Source organism: Arvicanthis niloticus, chromosome 20, assembly GCF_011762505.2.
Source record: "Arvicanthis niloticus isolate mArvNil1 chromosome 20, mArvNil1.pat.X, whole genome shotgun sequence".
Taxonomy (NCBI): Eukaryota; Metazoa; Chordata; class Mammalia; order Rodentia; family Muridae; genus Arvicanthis; species Arvicanthis niloticus.
Genome location: NC_047677.1, coordinates 51,151,189 through 51,171,945, shown reverse-complemented (window position 1 = coordinate 51,171,945; position 20,757 = coordinate 51,151,189). Strand labels below are relative to the sequence as shown.

Below are 20,757 nucleotides of genomic sequence, written 5' to 3'. Positions count from 1 at the left end.
TAGCCAACACCAGTAATTCTAGCACTGTGAGGTGAAGCAGAAGGATCAAGCTTCCTAGTGAGCTCAAGTTCAGCCTAGACTACACAAAAAGCTATCTATCTCAAAGAAGCCAAAATTGTACCGTGTTTGTGAAAAACTAAACTAAAGAGGAACCACCTCCTCCGAAAGGAGGGCACACATTCAAATACACACAAATATGATGCATGCCAACTGTTGCATGGAGTAGGGAGAGTTTTGTAGTGGCTTCCCCTGAGATTGAAACCTTACATCATGGAGGGAAACTTCCTAAGACAAGAGGTTACAGAGATGTAAAACAACAGGATGTTCTTACGAGAAATGAAGCACTACAGGAAAGCACCTTAAGACACAAAGTACACAACTCATGATGTTCAGGCAGTCCAAACTCTCTTCCTCAAGAGTACATTAAACAGCAGACACTGCTGAGAGCCACTGTCAGACAAGCCCAGCAGATGCAGATGGTGAATGGAAGAAATAAGAACAAGCTGCCTAGAAGATGCGCACGCTAACTGGAAAGACGATCGGTGCAGTGTGCTCCAGGTTTTCAGCTGTGTGAGCTGTGAACTACGCTGGGGTAGACTTTGGTGACAGTGTCTTTGAGTTATTTCTGCTCCTGTAAGTAACTCCTCACCCATATTCCTCTAAATAATCCCAGTAAAACTCATGCTTCACCACATCAGACTTCAGTGGTACTCATACTTTGGTCTGTGTCAGTTCAATGAGGTGAGCAGACATGTGTTTATCTCCCCAGAAAAGGTCTGTCTCATAGCAGAGGGACAAGCTACCGGTAGTATGAATATGCATCCTAGCATTAATTCCTCCAGAGTCCATTATATCTGTACTATCAGACACTCCCTCCACATCAACACATTCCCTTTCACAAAAATCTTCATCATCAGAGATTTATGACACTTCCAAAAATCAAGAAGAGTTGGCATTTTGTTTAGGCTTTGCCCCAGCTACCTGGCAATAACCAGGTGTACCTGACTCACTATAAAAGGGGCTGCTTGCCCCTCTGCACTCTCTTGCTTTCTTGCTCTCGCTCTGTTCTCTGGCCCCTTCCCCCTCCATGTGCTCATGGCCAGCCTCTACTTTCTTTCTTTCTTCTCCTTCTCTTTCTCACCCCCCCCCCCCCCCCCCGGTCTCTACTACCCTCTCTCAACTCCCCTCCCCATGCCCTAAATAAACTCCATTCTATACTGTGCTGTCATGTGGCTGGTCCCTCAGGGGGAAGGGATGCCTCAGCATGGGCCCGCAGGGGCACCCCCTTCCCCCACACCTGACTATACATCCACCAAACATATTCCTTCTTATCAAAAGACCATCACATAAAACGCAACAAGGAGGCCATAGTGCAAGCCTGGAGTCCATCCACAAGCTCCATCTGCTCTCCCGAGGAAACTTAAGCCAAGGTCTTCAAAGAAAAAGAAACAGGCTTTGGTTCCCACCCGATGTTTACTGAGCACTAGATTGGTCTGACCGCATCCTAGATGCAGAGGACAGACACGTGAGCAGCAAATCACTGGACCAGACCGGTTTTCCACACTCCAGCTCCAGCCAGGGAGAGCATTATTATGAGTGTCAGGTGTGGTAGCTATTCCTGGTTGTCAATTTGACTCTATCTGGAAGAGATTGGAGGACACACCTGTAATCCAGATCTTGAGGCTGGAAGACACAAGTTTCTGATCCGGATCTTGACATGGGAGATCTTGAGGTATAGTGGCCATGCAAAGTTTAGGACCAGGCAAGGCAGTAATCCCAGGAGGCTGAGTAAAGGAGAGCTCCGAGTTCAAGGTCAACCTGGGACAAGGCAACTCCCAGATCCAGGCGAGGTGGTACACACCTTAATCCGGGGCCACACCTTCGGCTGGATCTACATAAGGACAATGGAAGAAGGAAGATTCGCGTCTTCGCCAGCTTGCACTTACTTGCCAGCACGTCTGTCGGAACCTACTTCTACAGAAGATCAGCCCAAACACCCAGCCTCATGGGACTGAGCAGCGATTCGACTCTTGGACTTCCCATCCACAGCTGCCCATCGCTGCTGCGTTAATCGGACTACAGCCAGTAAGTCATCACAATTGACTATAGAGGTCTGTAATTATAGAGAGAGACCATAAGGGCTGTAGCTCTAGAAAACCCTGACTAACACATCACCCAACCAGAGGAGAGGATAAGGCAAACATTAGTCTGCAGCCAAAATAACTCACCTACTACTGCTTGACGGTTAAAATGCTAAACCTCAGCCAGTCGGAAGTGACGTGCCAGTGAGACCTCTCAGGTCAGCCACGTAATCCACCGCCGCCTTAAACAGCTACCCTCCCCCAAAATTGACCCGAAGACTGGGAAAGTGTGGCCCAAAGCCCACGACCCGTGGCCGCCCAGGCCTCCGCGGCTCCCAGCCCCACCGGGACCAGCTTGAGTCCCTGAGGGCTGGCCGGCAGGGTAGCTCTGCCCGCCGCGACGCGCGGCCGGCCATGGGTTTCGGCGTCTCACCACGCGCATGCGCGGCCCTCCGTCTCCCGGGGACCGCTCCGGCCACCTGGGCGCCGGCACCTCAGCCACCTGACGCGGCGGGTTCCCTCTCGCCCGGTACTAGCCGCGCAGGCCCTCGCCTCCGGTTCTCAACTGCCGCCCGCCGCTGGCCCGACTAGGCCCGGGTACCGCGGCTCGGCGCCGTGCAACTGTCTTCCATAGCCGCCGCGCGGCTTCCGCTTCCGGCGAGTATTGTGTGTCGCGCCGCGGGGCGGGGGTGAGGGGAGGAGGAAGGAGGGAGGCAGTGCTCCGGCGGCTCCGCGCCCGGCACTCCGGGACCCGGAGCCGGGAAGGTAGGTGCTGCGCCGCCGCCGCGAGGGTCCCGGAGCTGGCTCCGGCCGGCCGGCTCCTCACGCCGCGGCCCTACGCCCGGCGAGCGCGACAGCCGCCCGGCGCGCAACCACAGCTGCCTCCGCCCGCCTCGGGCCCGGAGGACGTTTGCCGCCCCGGCGACGTCAGCGCGTCCGGCGTTGCTTGGCTACCCCGCCGTTCCCCTGTCCCGCTGCCTTTGGTCTCCCCGGGTGAAACTGACGCAGTCACCGCGGGTCTGGGCTGCGACTCGGCAGCGGGCATCCCCACCTTCACGTCACACCTCTCCCCCACTTAGACACGCATTCGTTCCTCCCTGCCAACCACGACGTATGCCCCCTCACGCTGGTCCTCATGCTCCCGATGTGGCAGGAGAAGATGGAGACCGGGTGGGACAGAGTTGTGGCCAGTGCTTAAGAGAGGCTCCTGAGTTGGTACCCAACAGTGATAAAAGGCAAAACGTGGACGTCTCTGACGTTATTACTTCCACTGAGATAGAGTAATGGAGAGAGAGGAAGGACCAAGCCAGAGGAGCACAAGGCCATATTATGGCTGCCCTCTACATCACCACCACACCACCCCCAGCTCCAAATCCTCCCCGTTCTTCACTAACCTTGAGCCCATTTCTCTCTCAGACCATTTATTTGCTAGCTAGATACATGCCGGTCTCTTAAGTGTGAATATGATTCAATTTTAGGTGAGGATGCCACTTAATATCTATAAGATTGGGGAGGAGGCTGAGTCACTAGTCAAAACTGGACTATGGGCAGAGAAGAAATCATCCAACTGAACTTATCTGGATCAATTTCTTTTCTCCATTGAAAGGGGATAAGTTACCAACTCCTACTTAAAACTCTTCTATTTGTACCACCACTATACAGAAATAATCATTATTGCCACAGTTCATTACATGGCCACTTTCATGTCAATGGGTAGACCTATCAGATTTCCATCCTTTTTTGGGGCCCCTTGTGGGGCAGAACTGAAGTAGGGGTTATGGGACCAGATATATTAACTTACGAATTAGCATTTTTAAGGATGGAGTGTGGACCAGCTATGTAGCTAAGAGCACTTTGGTTGTCTCTTCCCATTCACTTATTCATTTATTGAGACCAAGTGGTTATATGTAATTTAGGCTGGCCTCAAGCTTGCTGTATAATTAAGGCTGGCCTCGAACTCCTGAGGCTCTTGCCTTTGCCTCCTCAGTACTGGGATTATAAGCATGTGCCACCTTTTATGAACCATGCCTGGCTAATTTCCTTCCTAATCACTCCACTGAATATCTAAGGAGTTATCAGTAGTGACTTTAAAAGACTGAAGTCACCACCGAATGTTGAGAATGGATCTGCCAGCAGCTCTCTTCAAAAAGCTGTTGCCCTCCACTCAGTGGTACTCTCTTAGAGCTGATAAGTATCTGTTGTTGTGCAGCCATTCCAGCTGCACACAAATAGAAATGAGGTGAGTGACAGTAACATCTTCTCCAAGAAGAGAAGTTTGGGCAAGTTTGATGACAGGCAGAACTATCTCACGTTTCCCTGAAAAAGTGTGTTGCTGTAGTGTAACTCACAAAGAGGAGCAGCAGACAGTCAAGGTTAGAGTCTACAATAAAGCTTCTATGATGTTATAAGAAGTAGTTTGGGGTCCTTTGATATGGAGACAGTGCTTATGTATGAAATTCTTTAAAGATAATATTGAGTTCTAGGGCCAATAGCCATTAGAAAAAGAACCTGAAAAATATTTTGTTTAACAAGATCTTATTCTACAGCCCAGGCTAGCCTCATCCTTGTATTGATCCTCCTGACTCACAGTGAGCTACCATGCCCAGCTAAAATCTTAATACTTTGGCTTATGTCATGGCCTATGTGACATATCTCATTTCCCCATGGTTCTCTCCCTCTAGAAATAAAATCTCTGTAATTCAAGCTAACCTAGAACTCATTGGGTAGCCCAGGTCAGCCTTCATCTGTTGACAGTCCCCCTGCCTTGACCTCAAAAATGCTGAGGATATGGGTTTGAGTCATCACATCAGGCTCCCTTTCATTGCTGGTAATGGTAATGAGAAAGCAGAGGTAAAGAGATTCCTGGCACTCCTGATCTTTGCTGACTCAAAAAAAAAAAAAAAAAAAAATGTGATGGGGAGAAGTCACAAACACTGTACATAGACCAACAGGTGAAAGGTGGAGATGGGAGAACACCAAGAAGGGACTAGATCTAGACAGATGCCTTACTGGGAGCTAATGTCAGGAAACAAAGTAACCCTCCAACTAACAAACACTTCTCTTTTCTCTCTCCCTGCCTCCAAGTTATAATGGCAGAAACAAGTCTGCTAGAGGCTGGAGCCTCTGCAGCCTCCACAGCTGCTGCTCTGGAGAACCTGCAGGTGGAGGCAAGCTGCTCTGTGTGCCTGGAGTATCTGAAGGAGCCGGTTATCATTGAATGTGGGCACAACTTCTGCAAAGCGTGCATTACCCGCTGGTGGGAGGACCTAGAGCGGGACTTTCCTTGCCCTGTCTGTCGGAAGACATCCCGATACCGGAGTCTCCGGCCTAACCGACAGCTAGGCAGTATGGTGGAAATTGCCAAGCAGCTCCAGACCGTCAAACGGAAGATCAGAGATGAAAGCCTCTGCTCCCAGCACCATGAACCCCTTAGCCTTTTCTGCTATGAAGACCAGGAGGCTGTCTGTCTGATATGTGCAATTTCTCATACCCACCGGCCCCATACCGTCGTACCAATGGATGATGCTACACAGGAATACAAGGTAGGCAGCCAGGCCCATGGTGCCAGTGTGGGCAGGGAGGAGCAGCTGAGAATACATAATCTCTGGGTATTCCCCTCAGAACTACATACATGGGTATTCTGTACATCTGGTCAGTTGTCCTCCATAAGAACAGTGAGGAGTACCCCAAACTTTCTGTAACTTGCTGCAATAATATTGAGTCTTGGAGTTTGGTATGTTACAGTCTTGGAATAAATCAGATTTTAAATAAATGAATGGAACCACATGAAGATCTGAAAAATATTTTAGAAAAAATAAAAAAGATTTTGATTTATCTGTTTATGCCTTTTTACTTAGGTGGTTGTTCTTTTTCACATTTGTTGGAAGTAGGTAACATCACTTTAGACTGATATCCAGCAAACTGCTGAACTAGTCTGCATCTTCCTGTATAATGGGTAACGATATTTAACATTTAAATCATTAGTGAGGGCATGGGGTAAATATTTTAGTAATAAAAATCAAAGATGGAGCCGGGCAGTGGTGGCGCACGCCTTTAATCCCAGCACTTGGGAGGCAGAGGCAGGCGGATCTCTGAGTTTGAGGCCAGCCTGGTCTACAGAGTGAGTTCCAGGACAGCCAGGACTACACAGAGAAACCCTGTCTCGAACCCCCCCTCCAAAAAACAAAAACAAAACAAAACAACAACAACAAAAAAAACCAAAGATGGTACTGCCTAGGATTTTCATTCCTTCATTCTGCTTAACAAAATCTTGAAAATATTTAAGATTATTTACAATCAAGTTTCATTTTGTTTCTAAGTAGTTAGATTTGAATAGAAGCACGGGTTAAAAAGATATAAGGTGCAAAAGGTAGCTTCTGGGAGGAGGATGTAGCCGGGTGCCAGAGACCTTTGATGGATCCCTGGCACCCCCAGAACAAGCAAGCAAAAACCCAGGTAACTTCAAATGTGATAGGCAGTTGTTCATAAGAAAATAGAGTGGGAACAGACACAGTCGATGAGAGTCAGACGATTAGGTTCAGGGGAGGAAAGTCAAGAGAGCCACAAACCTGACTAGTGACAGGGAAAGGGGCAGTCGATAAAAGTCGACATGACATCTTCAGCTCTAGACAAGGAAGGGAGTTGGATCAAGAAGTGATGTGACAGCAGACATTGAATAACTGAGGAGTGGAGAATGGACCTCAGTGGTAGAGCACTTGCCTAGCATGCTGGAGGCCCTGGGTTTGACCTAAGTACTTCAAGGGAAGAATAATCAGGGCTACAGAGATGGCTTAGCAGGTAAGAGCATGCACCAGTCTGGCAGATCACCTGAGTTTGGTTCCCAGATGGCAGTTCCAGGGGATCTGATGCGCTCGTCTGGCTTACCTGGGCAGTGGCATACACATATGCACATGCACTCAAGCAGACACTTACACATTCACATGACTAAAAACAATCTTTATCAACAGAAAAAGAAATAATTAGATTAACCTCTTAAGTAATAGTGGATGTACCAACTAACTCCAAATTTCACCTCTCCTGCTTTCTCTCAACCCTCAGGAGAAACTTCAGAAGTGCCTGGAGCCCCTGGAACAGAAGCTGCAGGAGATCACCTGCTGCAAAGCCTCTGAAGAAAAGAAACCAGGGGAGCTCAAGGTAAAGCATGGGTTGCTTCTCTACTTGGCTGGCCATTTGCCTGTGAGCAAGTCATCAGCCCTTTAACTGCCAGCTAGCAGGACTGCTGTTCTCTCACAGCGTTCATTAGGGCCACCGTTACACACTGTAGGTGTGTCAGTTATCCTGAGTTAAGTTCTGAGGAGAAGGTTATAAGAACTGAAGAAAGGGAGGTGGAGAGATGGCTCGGTGGATAAAGGTGCTTGCTATGCAAGCATCAAGACCTGAAGCCCACATGAGAGTTGACATCTGACGTCACATATGCACTGTGGCCCTCGTGCTCTCATGCTCACTGTGTATATACACACGTTATATATACAATATGTGTACTATATTGTACATATATACATACATACAATATATACATTATATACACACATTACATATACAATAAGAAGTACTTTTTAAATTAACAGATGAAACATTTTATTCCTGGTAAGTCCAGAGTGTCCTTGCCCGCTAGCTTCTCCCCACCCCCAAGCAAGGAAGGAGGATCTCCTGAGAGTGCAGTGACGGGAACTTAGAGGTGTTGAAGGAAGAGAATTTGCCAAGTTCACAGGGGAGATAGGGAGGAGCAGAGCAAGAGCTCCCAGAACTGTTCAGTAACATTTTGTTTGGTTGGTTTTAATTCTTTTATTTTTATTTTATTTATTTATTAATTATTTATTTATTTATTTTTGGTGTATGGATATTTTCCCATGGTTACCAATGATTGCAAGTGCCAACAGGATGTTGGGATTCAAACTCAGGTCCTCTAGAAGAACAAATATCTAATGCTTTTTAAATTTTCCAGCCCCAGAGAACCACATTCTTTTCATTTGTTTGAGATGGAGTCTCACTATATACCTTCACTGTCCAGGAACTCACTATGTAGACCAAGTTGACTCCAAACTCACAAAGATCCACTTGCCTCTGCCTCCTAGGTGCTGGGACTAAAAGCGTGCCCCATAACATTTGGCTTAGAATTACATCTTTATAATTAAGTAAGCTGATGTAATGTTGATTCATTGCCAGAGAGTCTGTCCCCTCCTCCGCCTCTACCTGTGCAGTTTCTGATAAAATGCCATGACAAAAAAAGTGACCTAAAACTGGAACATTTTCTTATGGAGGTAACACTCTGTAATGGCAGGGAAGGCAGGATATAGCTGCAGGAACAAGAATCCTACAGATCAACCTACACAGGAAATAGAGGAAACAGGAAGTAGGGTAACCCTCAGAGCCTGCCCCCTGTGACATACTTCCTCCAGCAAAGCTCCACCTCCAAAAGGTTCTGTAACCTTTGCAAAGGCTACCTACCAACTGTGGACTAAGTATTGAAATACATGAACCTATGGAGGGCATTTCTTCTTTACACCATAATAACATTTTAACCAAAGTATAGTTGTTTTCAATTATTAATTTTTATTCAGTGATCTTTAAGACTGCAATTCAAAACTTTCCTTTTACGACTGTTTGAATTCGTCTTCCTCCCCTTTTTACCCCCTTGCTTTTCTCTCATCCCAGCCTCCAGAACTGGACTCATTAATCCTTTTAAAATGATTTGTAGGAGCAAGGCTTGGTGACATATATATCTAATCCCAATAATCAGGAGACTAAGACAGGAGGGTTGCAAGTGAGGACAGCCAAGACTACAGAAGACCCTGTCTCAAAAATAAAGTTTTAAAGTATGTAGAGACTGAGGGTATGGCATCAGTTCCCCCAACACAGCGGACAGAAACAGGAGTTTGTGAACTAGGCATGATGGTACACACCTGTAACCAGAGGAGGCTGGGGCAGAAATCCCCAATATCCACATCACAAATTCAGAGCCAGCATAGGCCAGTGGGGGTTATTTAGTAAGATTGTATCTCTTGTGTGGAGATGGAGTTTCTAATTAGCTACACCGAAATTAAAATTTTTGAAGTAAAAGTTCAGACAAAATAGCCTACCTATATAATTTTAAAGCGACTGTCATATCCAGTAACATCAGAGAGTAATATTTATTTATTTATTTATTTATTTATTTATTTATTTATTTGTGATAGAGTTTCACTATGGGGGTCTGGCTGGCCTGGGACCCAAGAGATCTGTCTGCCCCTGCCTCCTAAATACTGAGATTAAAGGTATGCACACCACTCCTAGTTTAAAGTGATTTTGATTACTAATCTGACTTGTAACTATTTTGATCCTGACTTCCCTAAAAGCCTCTGCAGGGTAGTCCTGTGCTTGCAGCTTATGTGACACTAAGTGATGCTCCTGAGCAGATGTGAGTCCAACACTGAAAGCAGCTGTATTCTTGGTGACAAAGTGAAGTCTAAGAGAGGCAACATATAGTGTTCTTTTTTAAGATTTATTTTTGTTTGTGTGTACGTATGTGCACACACCCATGTACACATTCTCAGAGAACAGAAGTCAACAAATGGGGTCCCCTGGAAATAGAGATACAGGAAGTTATATACTACCTAGTGTGAGTGCTGGAAACCAAGCTCAGGATTTCCGGAAGAGAAGCCAGCATTCTTTTGTTTTTCAGTGACAGACAGGGTTTCTCTGTGTTACAGAGCCCTGGTTATCTGGACTCTTTGTAGACCAGATCGTCCTTGAACTCAGAGAGTCCAACTCACTGGTCTGCCTTTGCCTCTGGGGTTTAAAGGCATGGGCCACCCAGCTAAGGAAGTAAGCATTTTTGCCACCGAGTCGTCTCTCTGGCCCCTAAAACATACTCCTAATGAGTATAATTCATTAGGAATACTCAAAACACCACACATGTTGAGAACATGTTTGTTCGGGACAAAAGTGAGAATGCATCCTGTCATTGCCTACCTGAGACAGCAACTAGTGACCCTGTAATGAAAGTTAGTCTGCCATATGCTTGGTGTAACTTCAGACCCATGACTTCCAAGTTCTGAGGCCCACCAGCTTTTGTGTGTCACCCAGTATTCTTGAGCCTGAGCCCCACCTCTCTGTCCACATCTTTCCATGCACTCTGCTTCTCTCCTGAGTTGATGCTTCCCTTTCAGTCAAAAGACTTGAGCCTCCTACGCTGGGGAAGGTCACTTGCAGGAAGGCCTAAGGGAGAACGTGCTGATAATCCTCAGAAAGTGACACAGCTCCTGTTTGACCTCTAGACTCTCAAACTTAAAGGATGTTTTGTTAGAAGTAAAAGTATGTACTGTTAGCAAAAGCATGTTTCAGATTTTGTACAATTAATTTACTAAAAAGTATCTGGAATCTGATCTGAGTTGGGGAATTCTCTGTCAACATAAAAAACAAATTTATATAAATAAAAATTTATTCTAGAGCCAAAAATGAGAGACTATGACCTTCAAACACAGGTTTAGGTTACCCCAGATTCCATGTTTCAACTTGGAAACAGTTTCATGAAGTTTTCATAGTAACAGAACAAACAAACGCAGAAAGTAAGGCATCTTTCAGACTCACTGACAGAAGCAGTAAATAGGAAGTTACAGTAAAGTAGAGTAATACCAGCTACAGGTCTTAAGCTGTCTGATAACATTAGTCTTTTGGTTGCTGAAAACTGAGGATTTATTAATACATTTATCTTTTTATCTGTTAATTACAAAATGTTAGGTCCAGCACAGAGGAAGTCGAGGAAAAGGCTATTTAGGAAGCTGAAGGTAGCCCAAGATAAAGTGAAAGTAGACTCTAGGCCTATAGCAGTCCAACTGTCCACAGCACTGCTGTTCTGACCAGGCAGCCTCTGCACACACAGCTTCTTCCCAGGAATTCTCAGCCACATTAGAAGTGACTTAGACTGTTTAACAGGTTAAATGGGGGCATGGTTAACATACCTCTAGAGGCTGATACAAGAGGATCCCAAATCCAAGGCCAGCTTGTGCTACATTACAAGATCCTGTTTGAAAAAAAACAAACAGAAATAGCAACCAAAACAAGTTCAGCCCTAAAGTCAGAATATATGCTTTGCATTGACGCATTAAACTGTTGCTGGTTCTGATCATTTCTTCCGTGTTCTCATGGTTTCATCAGCTTAATATCTCACAGCTGTAAATGATGGGAGTTTGTGGCTTCCTAGTGTCTGTAATTTAACAAATTGTATAAGCCAAACATCAGAGTAGAAAATAGCAAAAATATCTCTGATATCCATAACTGGATAGCATCACATCATTGAGTTCTTAAATCTTGAGTGTTTTAATAAAATATAAAGGGTTAATTTGGGCCAAAAAAAAAAAAAAAAAAAAAAGAGCAAAGTACTGATTGTTTTAAATCTTCCCACTGATGTGCACTGTGAGTTGTCTGTTGGGGGTGTGCAGGTAACAGTGTCCCTGACAAGAAGAGAAGCAAGTGTGCTGCTAAAGCTTCCCAGTGACAAAGAAGTCTGTCCTGACAGCATCCTCCCTTGTTCTCAGAGACTGGTGGAGAGCCGCCGGCAGCAGATCTTAAAGGAGTTTGAGGAGCTGCACAGGCGACTGGATGAAGAGCAGCAGACGCTGCTCTCACGGCTGGAGGAGGAAGAGCAGGACATTCTGCAGAGACTTCGAGAAAATGCGGCTCACCTTGGGGACAGGCGCCGGGACCTTGCCCACTTAGCTGCTGAGGTGGAGGGCAAGTGCTTACAGTCAGGCTTCGAGATGCTTAAGGTTCGACCTTTGCTCCTGTATAGTTCCTGGGTCAGGTACAGTCTAGCTTTGTGCAGGCCATGCTGTCAGTATGGGGCGCACCCTCTGTTACTCTATTTCTGTAATCCAGGTTTTTTTCTTCCAGATATGTGCTAAGGGCATGTTTCTAGAGTGGGGCAACTCAGATTTCTACCGTCCCTTCTATCTATTTCTTTGTTTTTTGGGGGGGTTTTGGTTAGTTGGTTTTTTTTCTTTTATTTTTTTGGGGGGAGCTGGGGTAGTGGTGTTGGGTTTGTCTGTTTTTCTTCTCTTTTTTTTTTTTCCTAGACAGGGTTGTTCTATTTAATAGCACTGGGTATCCTGGACTCACTTTGGTTTTTTTTGTTGTTTTTTTGTTTTGTTTGTTTGTTTGTTTGTTTGTTGTTTTTTTCTTTTTTTTTTTTCGAGACAGGGTTTCTCTGTATAGCCTTGGCTATCCTGGAACTCACTTTGTAGACCAGGCTGGCCTTGAACTCAGAAATCTGCCTGCCTCTGCCTCCCAAGTGCTGGGATTAAAGGTGTGTGCCACCACTGCCCGGCTGGACTCACTTTGTAGACCAGGCTAGCCTCACTCAGAGATCTGCCTCTGCCTTCTGAGTGCTGGTTTTAAAGGCATGCACCACCACACCAAGCCCCCCTTTTTTTTTTACATCTTTAATATCCTTCTGTCTTTTCAGAAATTATGTGCTTGAAGCTAGAGAGATGGCTCAGTGGTCAAGAGTACTTGCTTCTCTTGAAGAAGACCAAGTTTAGTTCTCAGCACCCATATGGCAGCTTATAAAACTCTGTAACTGTAGCTCCAGGGGTTCTAATACCCTCTTCTGGCCTCTTCAGACATTACGTGCAAACCCCCCCCCCCCGCCAAAAAAAAAAAGATAACTCTTTCAGAAGATAGAAGTTGTTCTTCTTGGGGATAAACTATGCACTCAAAATTTTGTAAATTCAGTTACCATTACTTTCCAGTTCTAGAACTTAATGTACCTAGTGCCCAAATGGGGGGTGAAGGTGGGGAGTAGAAGCATAGTATAGAGGATAATCATTGTGTTTAACTTGTAGTCAGTCCACTGCTACCTCCAAAACACTTAAGATAGTCTTACTATCTTAAGCAGATTTTTTTATCTCAAAAAAGATTACTGGCATTTGAGTCAGTGAAGTATTACTGCACATGTACATGTACAGTTATGTTGCTTAGTGTCTGTCTCTGTGTCTTCGTTTGTGTGTGCTTTGCTAACCACATTAAACTGAAAATTCTGCAGGGTGAGATTCACTGTGTTTGTCATCTGGATCCCAAGGAGTCTCAAATTTATATCAGGATTGGTATAAATTAGTGTTTATTAACCAGTGCTCTAGACAAGGGAGTGCAGACCACAGTGGGAAATGTCCTGTGCCACCAGACTGGACTTGTCTGTACTGATCCTCACGATGTAGAAATGTGTGGTTGGATTTGGAAGACAAAGAAAAGAGCAGACAAAACCTCTGTTCCTTGCATGGAGCCTACAGTGTCTTTGAGAAACAAAGTCAAACATACAGGAAACCATTTTGAAGTGATATTACCATGCGCTGTTATAGCCAGCAATTATGGCATTCCATGAAAGACATACACTAGGTCCCTCGAAATGGGACCCTCAGTTTGCCTGGTGCCTAGTTTGCAGATCTAGAACTGTAGAGACGAGTGGAAACCTTTTTGCCATCATGTTCAATGAATTCTAGGACCAATCTTATTTTCTTTTCTCTTTTCCTCTAGGATGTGAAAAGTACCTTAGAAAAGTAAGTGACTCTGTCTCTCTGGGTTAGGTCTTGGCTTAGAGACTGGGTTTAGTGATGACTTGAGGAAGTGAGAAAGGGGAAGTCATACAGTATATGAGCCGGATACGGAGAAGGATAAGCCATTGGTAGTGATAAATCTTTACCTCCCTTTTGACATGAGGCCATGCTTGGCCAGAGCAGTGAGAACAGAGCCATGTTGTGTTTATTCTCGTAGGTGGCTGTATGCTTGTAGTACACAGCTTTGTGCCCGTAGCTGTGTTCAAACTAGATGGCAGAAGAGGTTGAGAGCACAGGAGTGCAAGTAGTTGAGGGGTGACTATCCATTTGATGAAATGTAAGGCTGTCAAGGGGACCACATAGCTCTCTGGGCATAATAAAACAAAGCCTCTAACTTGAAAGAGGAAGGGAAGTGGGAGAGATCTGGTTCTGCTTTTCAGTAAAGATGACACCACTTGCATATTCAGTTGGCTACAGCTCCCCTGACCCTGTTCTTTATCTCCCGTCCTTCCTAGATGTGAGAAGGTAAAGACCATGGAGGTGACTTCCGTCTCTATAGAGCTGGAGAAGAACTTCAGCAGTTTTCCCCGGCAGTACTTCGCCCTAAGGAAAATCCTTAAACAGCTAATTGGTGAGTTGTTCCCAAAAGGATACTGGCAGAGGGCTTACAGAGAAGTGGAAGGTTCAGGTCCTTCCAGTGACACTCCACCTGCCCCATCACCAGCTTTCAGTCTCACCTTGAATCATAGAGTTTAGAGAAGAAGCCTTAGGTGTCATCTGCTCTAAATAGGGACCTAAACATGGCAAAGAGTTCCTAACCCATCAGGTGGATGGCATTTACCATCTTAGCCAGGAAAGTGAAAGGGGACATTGTTAATATTTTTATGCAGGGAAAAACAGTCACAAAAGCAGGACATTTCAGGATGTCAGTTCTTGTTCATCCTCTCCCACTTGATATGGCTCCTTCTCTTTGGCCCTCCCTCAGACAGTGCCTTTCACTATTCTATTCAGCAAAAGAAAGCATGATTTGAGGTTAACCCACCCATAGTGTTCTGGGGACCTTGCAGGAGCCAGGCTTTGTACAGGGAGGCTGGGAACGTGAGGCAGGGACGTTTAGCTGTTCCCGTCCTCATCTAGCTCCACTCTGGCTTCTTCCGCCAGCGGATGTGACCCTGGACCCTGAGACGGCTCATCCTAACCTTGTCCTATCAGAGGATCGGAAAAGTGTCAAGTTTGTGGAGACAAGACTCCGAGACCTCCCGGACACACCACAGCGTTTCACTTTCTACCCTTGTGTCTTAGCTACTGAAGGCTTCACCTCAGGTCGACACTACTGGGAGGTGGAGGTGGGTGACAAGACCCACTGGGCAGTAGGAGTTTGCCGGGACTCTGTGAGCAGAAAGGGCGAGCTGACTCCACTCCCTGAGACTGGCTACTGGCGCGTGCGGCTGTGGAATGGGGACAAGTATGCAGCCACCACCACGCCTTTTACCCCTTTGCACATCAAGGTGAAACCTAAGCGGGTAGGCATATTCCTAGACTATGAGGCTGGCACACTGTCTTTTTACAACGTCACAGACCGTTCACATATCTACACCTTCACTGATACTTTTACTGAAAAACTTTGGCCCCTCTTCTACCCAGGTATCCGAGCTGGTCGGAAGAATGCTGCACCACTTACCATCAGGCCCCCAACAGATTGGGAATAACAAGAGATGCAGTTTAATTGGGGTGAGGCAGGGTCAAGAGCGGTAGGCCTTCCTAACTGGCCTGCTGGAATATCTTGGTGTCTGCATGGTTCCAGTCTTGAGCCATCTTGAGAAACCACCTTGAATCTGGGATGGTTTGTGTGAAGGAGTAAAGATAGGACTGGGCTGCATGACCAAGCACAGATGAGTGTCCCTCCTTACTGTAGTAGGAGAGTGGACTCCCAGGGGATTGTACTCTGATGTCCTGCAGGTTTCAGTGTATAAGGACAGGTTGAGAAAGCAAAGGCTTTCCAGAAACAAAGTCTAGAGGAAAGGGTTTTAACTTGTTTAAAATGCAGGAAACAGAAACCTTTAAAAGGCTTCTGTGACTCAGCCTTGTTCCTTGTGGGAGCACATAGGGATCTGTATACCTCTGTGTTGGGAAGATGAGTGGCAGTTGCTGTCGTGAGTCTAGGAGTCGAAGGGCTTTTCTGGGGTCAGAGATTGAGCATTAAAGTAAGAAGGATCAGGGAAGAGGCTGAAGGAATGTTTCTAGAATGAATGAAGGGAAGGGGAATTTCTTTGGTCTCTTTTCTTCTTAGGGTAATGCTATCATTCATTACCCATAGGATTAGCCAGAGGTTCAGATTTGGGGAGAAGGAAAGGATGGGGAGAAAGGAGAATCCATGTCCCAAAGGCTTGGGTTATTCCTGTTTCCTGCAGTTGGCTGTCTCTAAAAAGTAGGCTCCTCTTGCTCCCATCTAAAGGTGAGATGGAAGCAATCCTGCAAGACATACATCTGCCCTTCCTTTGTTTCCCAAAGCAGCTTGGAGGGGAATCAGATATTAAAGGAAAGAGAAATGTATAGCCAAAGCCTGGGCCTTAAAGAATGTTACTAAGTAGCTATTCCCAAGCTGTTCAGCTTGTCCCCTGGCTCAAATATCTAAGGAAAGAAGGGAAGGTAATAGAGTCTTTCTCACCCCCATGAGAACAGGGTAGAAGAGGGTGATTTGTGTAGCAAAGGGCCAGAAGATAGCTAAGCTATTTCCATCCTTCACCCTTTGACATTCCCCTTTTCAGAGAATGTAAATTATCTTAATTTTAGGCCAAAATAAACAACTGATAGGGACATATTTTGTCACAAAAGGTCACGTGATGCATGCCAAACCAAACAACCTGGATTATCTGCTGCCTGGGTAATCTTCACACAAGACTGAGACAAGAGACTGCATTGAGGGCACTCAGCTCCTCCTACCACCTCAACAGGACTTTGTCCGCTCTCCTCTTACCTTTGTGCCTTGACTGTGGTTCTTTGTGGCAAGATAATTTGGTTGGTGAAAATATGGAACAAAGGATCCACTAATGTGATCTCTTGAGTTGTGTGATAATTTGGCAGTGGCAGTGAAAATGGATGGTTGTGGAAACTGCATGTTCTTGGGTCTCACCCTCTGTCCGTAATGGAGGTTTGGGTGAGTGGCTTAGGAATCCACATTTTAATATGATCCACTCATTTGACTCCCAAGGCCCATACAACAAAATACCCAGTGTAAGTTTCAACTAACTGCCTTACTCTGAGCTGGAAGCCTGCTTCTCCACCCATCCTGGCAGGCGCCCTACGACAGGAAGAGATCTCTGCTTTCCTCAACTTGGGATTCGGCTTGGATCCCTCTCTGCTTCTGACCTTGGATGATCTTAGCCAGTAACTGAGAATCAGATGTAAACACCAAGCCAGGATGAATAAATGAGGTCAGAGAAAGGAGGGTGAAGTAGTTACTAATAGCTAGCCAAGGAGACAGGCCATGCTGCTCTCTGGTGGGGTTTTTTTGGTGTGTGTGTGTGTGTGTGTGTGTGTGTGTGTGTGTGTGTGTGTGTATGTATGTGTGTGTGTTCACGCGAGCGCGAGCGCTATAAAAACTGTTCGTGTAGCCAGCCCTTGGAACAGCAAGTGCCTTTAATAAGGAGAAGTGGGAGACAGGCTAGGAGCTCTTTTCTCAGGGATGTTTTGTCCTGTTAACTAGCCCATAATTCATAACCTGTAATTTATGGTAGTCTTCCCTCAACCTCTCCAGTGATAAGAATATAACACCAATTATTCTGGGCATTGTCTGTTTTGTTATATCAGTCCATAGATGCCCCAAGCATCTACCTTTGGCTTCAGAAGATTAAGACAAAGTCTAACCCATTGTCCACCGCAAACAATCCTCTTTCCAACCACCATACAGTAAAAGACCGGACTTTTGTTATGTTTCACTATTTTAAGGTTTATTTTACTTGCTCCATTAGACACGCTGGGCCCTACCTAGTAAATACATGAGGAATACCAAGTTAGGGCCGCCTGCCAGGGAAGGATGCACACACAAGATCGGTGGGATTGTCTGGTCTCTGACAAGGGTGGTGGCGGGACTGTGGCTCCTGCACTACAGTTCCCAGCAGGCCTTGCGCACGTCTGGGGCAGGACATCCGCGAGGAGGGGCAGACACTCATGGCGGGCCCAGTGAAGGACCGGGAGGCTTTCCAGAGACTCAGCTTCTTGTACCAGGTGAGACAGTGCTCAGGGTGGGTGGCAGTCTGGTGCTGCGGCCGCGGAATGACCCGGATGGCCGTCTTTGTCCCCAGGCTGCACACTGCGTCCTCTCTGAGAACCCCGAGAACCAGGCACTGGCTAGGTTTTACTGCCACACAGAGAAGACCATCGCGAAGCGGCTGGTCCTGCGGCAGTAAGGCACAGGCTAGCGGGCGGGACCCGGGGCGCGGGCTGGCAGGCAGGCAGCGACCTCCTCTCCTTCTCACCCAGGGACCCCTCTGTGAAGAGGACGCTCTGTCGCAGCTGCTCCTCTCTCCTCATCCCTGGCCTCACCTGCACGCAGCGCCAGAGACGTGAGTGCTGTCCCAGGGACACTTGTGCGGTGGGGACACTGGAGGACTGGTCAGGGTCCAGGTGGAGGCCTTATGCAAGTTGACTTGTCCCTAAGATCATCTTGGACTACATGACACACCGTAGTTTAAAAAACAAAACAATTTTGTTATTTAATTCCTAGGGTGCATTAAGTACTACTTACTGGCTGAGTGAGTTGTGGAGGTTCATGCCTTTTATCCCAGCACTTGGGAGGTAGAAGCAGGTGGATCTCATGAGATCAAGCCTATCCTGATCTACATAATCCAGACCGGCCAGGGCTGCATAAAGAAACCCTGTCTCAAACAAAACCACATACCATCTCTTTGCTTTTGGTTTTGAATTTTATTTTATTTTATTTTATTTTAGACACAAGTGTCACAGTATCCCAGGCTGGCCTCCAATTCCCTGCAGTCTCCTGCTCCCGCATCCCTAGCTAAGATTACAAGCATGAGACAACACACCCAGCTACTAGAGTAGTATTTTTAAATGCTTCGATTGGTAGGAGTAGAGTGCTGAGTTACTTCTACGAGTGGCAGGGAGGAAGGTATGTCATGATAAACAAGAGTCAGACACTCTAGACTTTGGGATTCCCACAGGAGAGAATGTGTGCTGGGAGATGGTTCAGTGGGTGAGGTGCGCGATAAGCTTAAGCATGAGGACCTGACTTCAGATCTCCAGCACCTGTGTACAGCAGGTTGTAACCCCAGCCTAGGAGAGCAGGTGGAAGACATACAGATCCTGGGAACCTCTCTGGCCAGGCAGGCTAGCTGAAAACATCTAGTTCCAGGTTCAGTGAGACCCTGTTCTAAAAGACGTAGTGGAACGTGGTACAGGAAGACACCCAAGCTAGATTTCTGTCCTCCACATATATACCAGATGAGTGCTCCTGTACACACACAGTACTCATGCATATAACACTAACATGTACATGTATACAATACGAATGATAAAAATAAGGAATCCTAAAAAGAGAATCTGCTATAGGAAAATGAATACTCTGGAGACTGGAGTTTGAGGTGTGCAAGATAGAGGTGAGGCTGGACAGGAAGCTAGACTGTGTTAAAGAGTTTGAACATCACCTTAGAGTTAGTTCCAAGAGTTCCATGTATGCAGGCCTCCCACACACATCAGATCTGCATTCCAAGTGCAGATGGGATGGAATTTCTATTGATGGTAGAAGAAAAACTTTATACATAGAAAAAGGCAAAACCTATTTCCCAGAAGCCTGGGGCACACTATTCTTCTTTTCCACTTATGCCACAGGCCGAAAGGGACAGCGCTGGACAGTACAGACCTGTCTGACATGCCAGCGAAGCCAGCGGTTCCTCAATGACCCCAAGCATCTGCTCTGGGGTGACAGGCCTGAAGCCCAGCTGGAAAATCAGTCGGGTGAGTAGTGGTACAAAGAAATGAGGGAGCCTCTAAGATAGGACAGTGGAGAGAGCAGAACTGAGAAGGAAGGGAGGTCAGCCTGATTAACATAAGGGGTGCCACAATCTTAGGAACTAACAGTCCTCTGATTCTCCTCCACTATCTAGATTTCAAACCATCAGAGCCCCTGCCAAACACAGCCAGCCTGCCTAAAGAGAACATGCAGACTCAGGTTTTAAACACCAGTGAATGAATTCACTCCATTTTCCAGATAAATAAAGTTGGGTTGTTTGACTTTGTGTTCTGTGGTATTTCAAACTGGTTATGTCGTCTTCCTCTGTATTTTTGTTTTGTTTTGTCTTGTTTTTTGTTTCGGTCACCGTAACATCTCCTTACATCTTTGTACTCCACTTACATAGAGAATCCCCAGTTTCCATACACCACTTGGTCCCATTAAGCAGCCCCATGACCCCTGCATCCTCAGTACAATGCTGTATTTGGAAATCAAGGGTCAGCATTTTGCTGGGCGGTGGTGGCGCACGCCTTTAATCCCAGCACTTGGGAGGCAGAGGCAGGCAGATTTCTGAGTTCGAGGCCAGCCTGGTCTACAGAGTGAGTTCCAGGTCAGTCAGGGCTATACAGAGAAACCCTGTCTTGAAAAACCAAAAAAAAAAAAAAAAAAAAAAAAAAAAAAAAAATCATAAAGTAAATGGTTCAGGCCCGAACCAACAAAGTAAAAGGCACTAAATGCTGACAGGCTCCCTAAGTATGCTCCCTAGGTAAACTCTGATGTCTTCTCTGATATCTTTAGAGAGCCTACTCAAAGACAAAATTTCTAAACTGACTTCTTTGCTGCCTGCAGATTATAATGTTACCCCCAGAAGTATAGAAACAAGATTCACTATTCTGGAAGTAAAGTTTCTTCCTCTTTAATCTCGTGTTGCACTTAAACCTAATAATGATAAGAAAATCTTTTCACAGTGTGCCTTAATAATGATCCTGCTTTTGGGATTTGGAAGGAGTCAGTTCCCTAACTGCTCCAGAAGACTCAGTAACTTAGTGCTCCGTTGGCCAAAGCGAGATGCATCTCCCACAGCCAGAGTCCATGTGGAAAAGGCTGTATCAGGATGTGAACTTGATTCAGTTTCCTGTGGACCATGGCTGTAGCAGTC

At 46.1% G+C, this 20,757-nt stretch overlaps 1 protein-coding gene across 9 annotated transcripts; it reads left to right on the top strand.

The window, feature by feature from the left end:
* Positions 1-2,748: 2,748 nt before the first annotated feature.
* Trim39 (tripartite motif containing 39) lies at positions 2,749-19,879 on the top strand. 9 transcript variants are annotated; one of them, XM_034523858.2, is made up of 10 exons: positions 2,981-5,623; positions 7,140-7,235; positions 11,618-11,848; positions 13,611-13,633; positions 14,146-14,261; positions 14,792-14,976; positions 17,935-18,035; positions 18,113-18,195; positions 19,478-19,603; positions 19,753-19,879. In XM_034523858.2, the coding sequence occupies exons 1-10, from the start codon at positions 5,171-5,173 to the stop codon at positions 19,836-19,838; spliced, it is 1,500 nt and encodes a 499-aa protein (XP_034379749.1). In that variant the 5' UTR covers positions 2,981-5,170; the 3' UTR covers positions 19,839-19,879. The 9 variants fall into 9 exon arrangements, with proteins under 9 accessions (XP_076772974.1, XP_034379740.1, XP_076772973.1 ...); XM_076916859.1 differs by lacking the exons at positions 17,935-18,035; positions 18,113-18,195; positions 19,478-19,603; positions 19,753-19,879 and adding exons at positions 2,749-2,846; positions 16,466-16,686 and having other exon boundaries at positions 5,166-5,623; positions 14,768-14,976; XM_034523849.2 differs by lacking the exons at positions 17,935-18,035; positions 18,113-18,195; positions 19,478-19,603; positions 19,753-19,879 and adding exons at positions 2,750-2,846; positions 16,466-16,686 and having other exon boundaries at positions 5,166-5,623; positions 14,768-15,153.
* Positions 19,880-20,757: the final 878 nt, after the last annotated feature.

What these genes read in the sequence shown, in the direction of transcription:
- Trim39 (XM_034523858.2), top strand. Translation starts at nt 5,171, where the DNA reads ATGGCAGAAACAAGTCTGCTAGAGGCTGGAGCCTCTGCAGCCTCCACA. An exon ending in CAGGCTTCGAGATGCTTAAG is followed by an intron (nt 11,849 to 13,610) that starts GTTCGACCTTTG and finishes CTTTTCCTCTAG; the next exon opens with GATGTGAAAAGTACCTTAGA. An exon ending in CCAGCTGGAAAATCAGTCGG is followed by an intron (nt 19,604 to 19,752) that starts GTGAGTAGTGGT and finishes TCCACTATCTAG; the next exon opens with ATTTCAAACCATCAGAGCCC.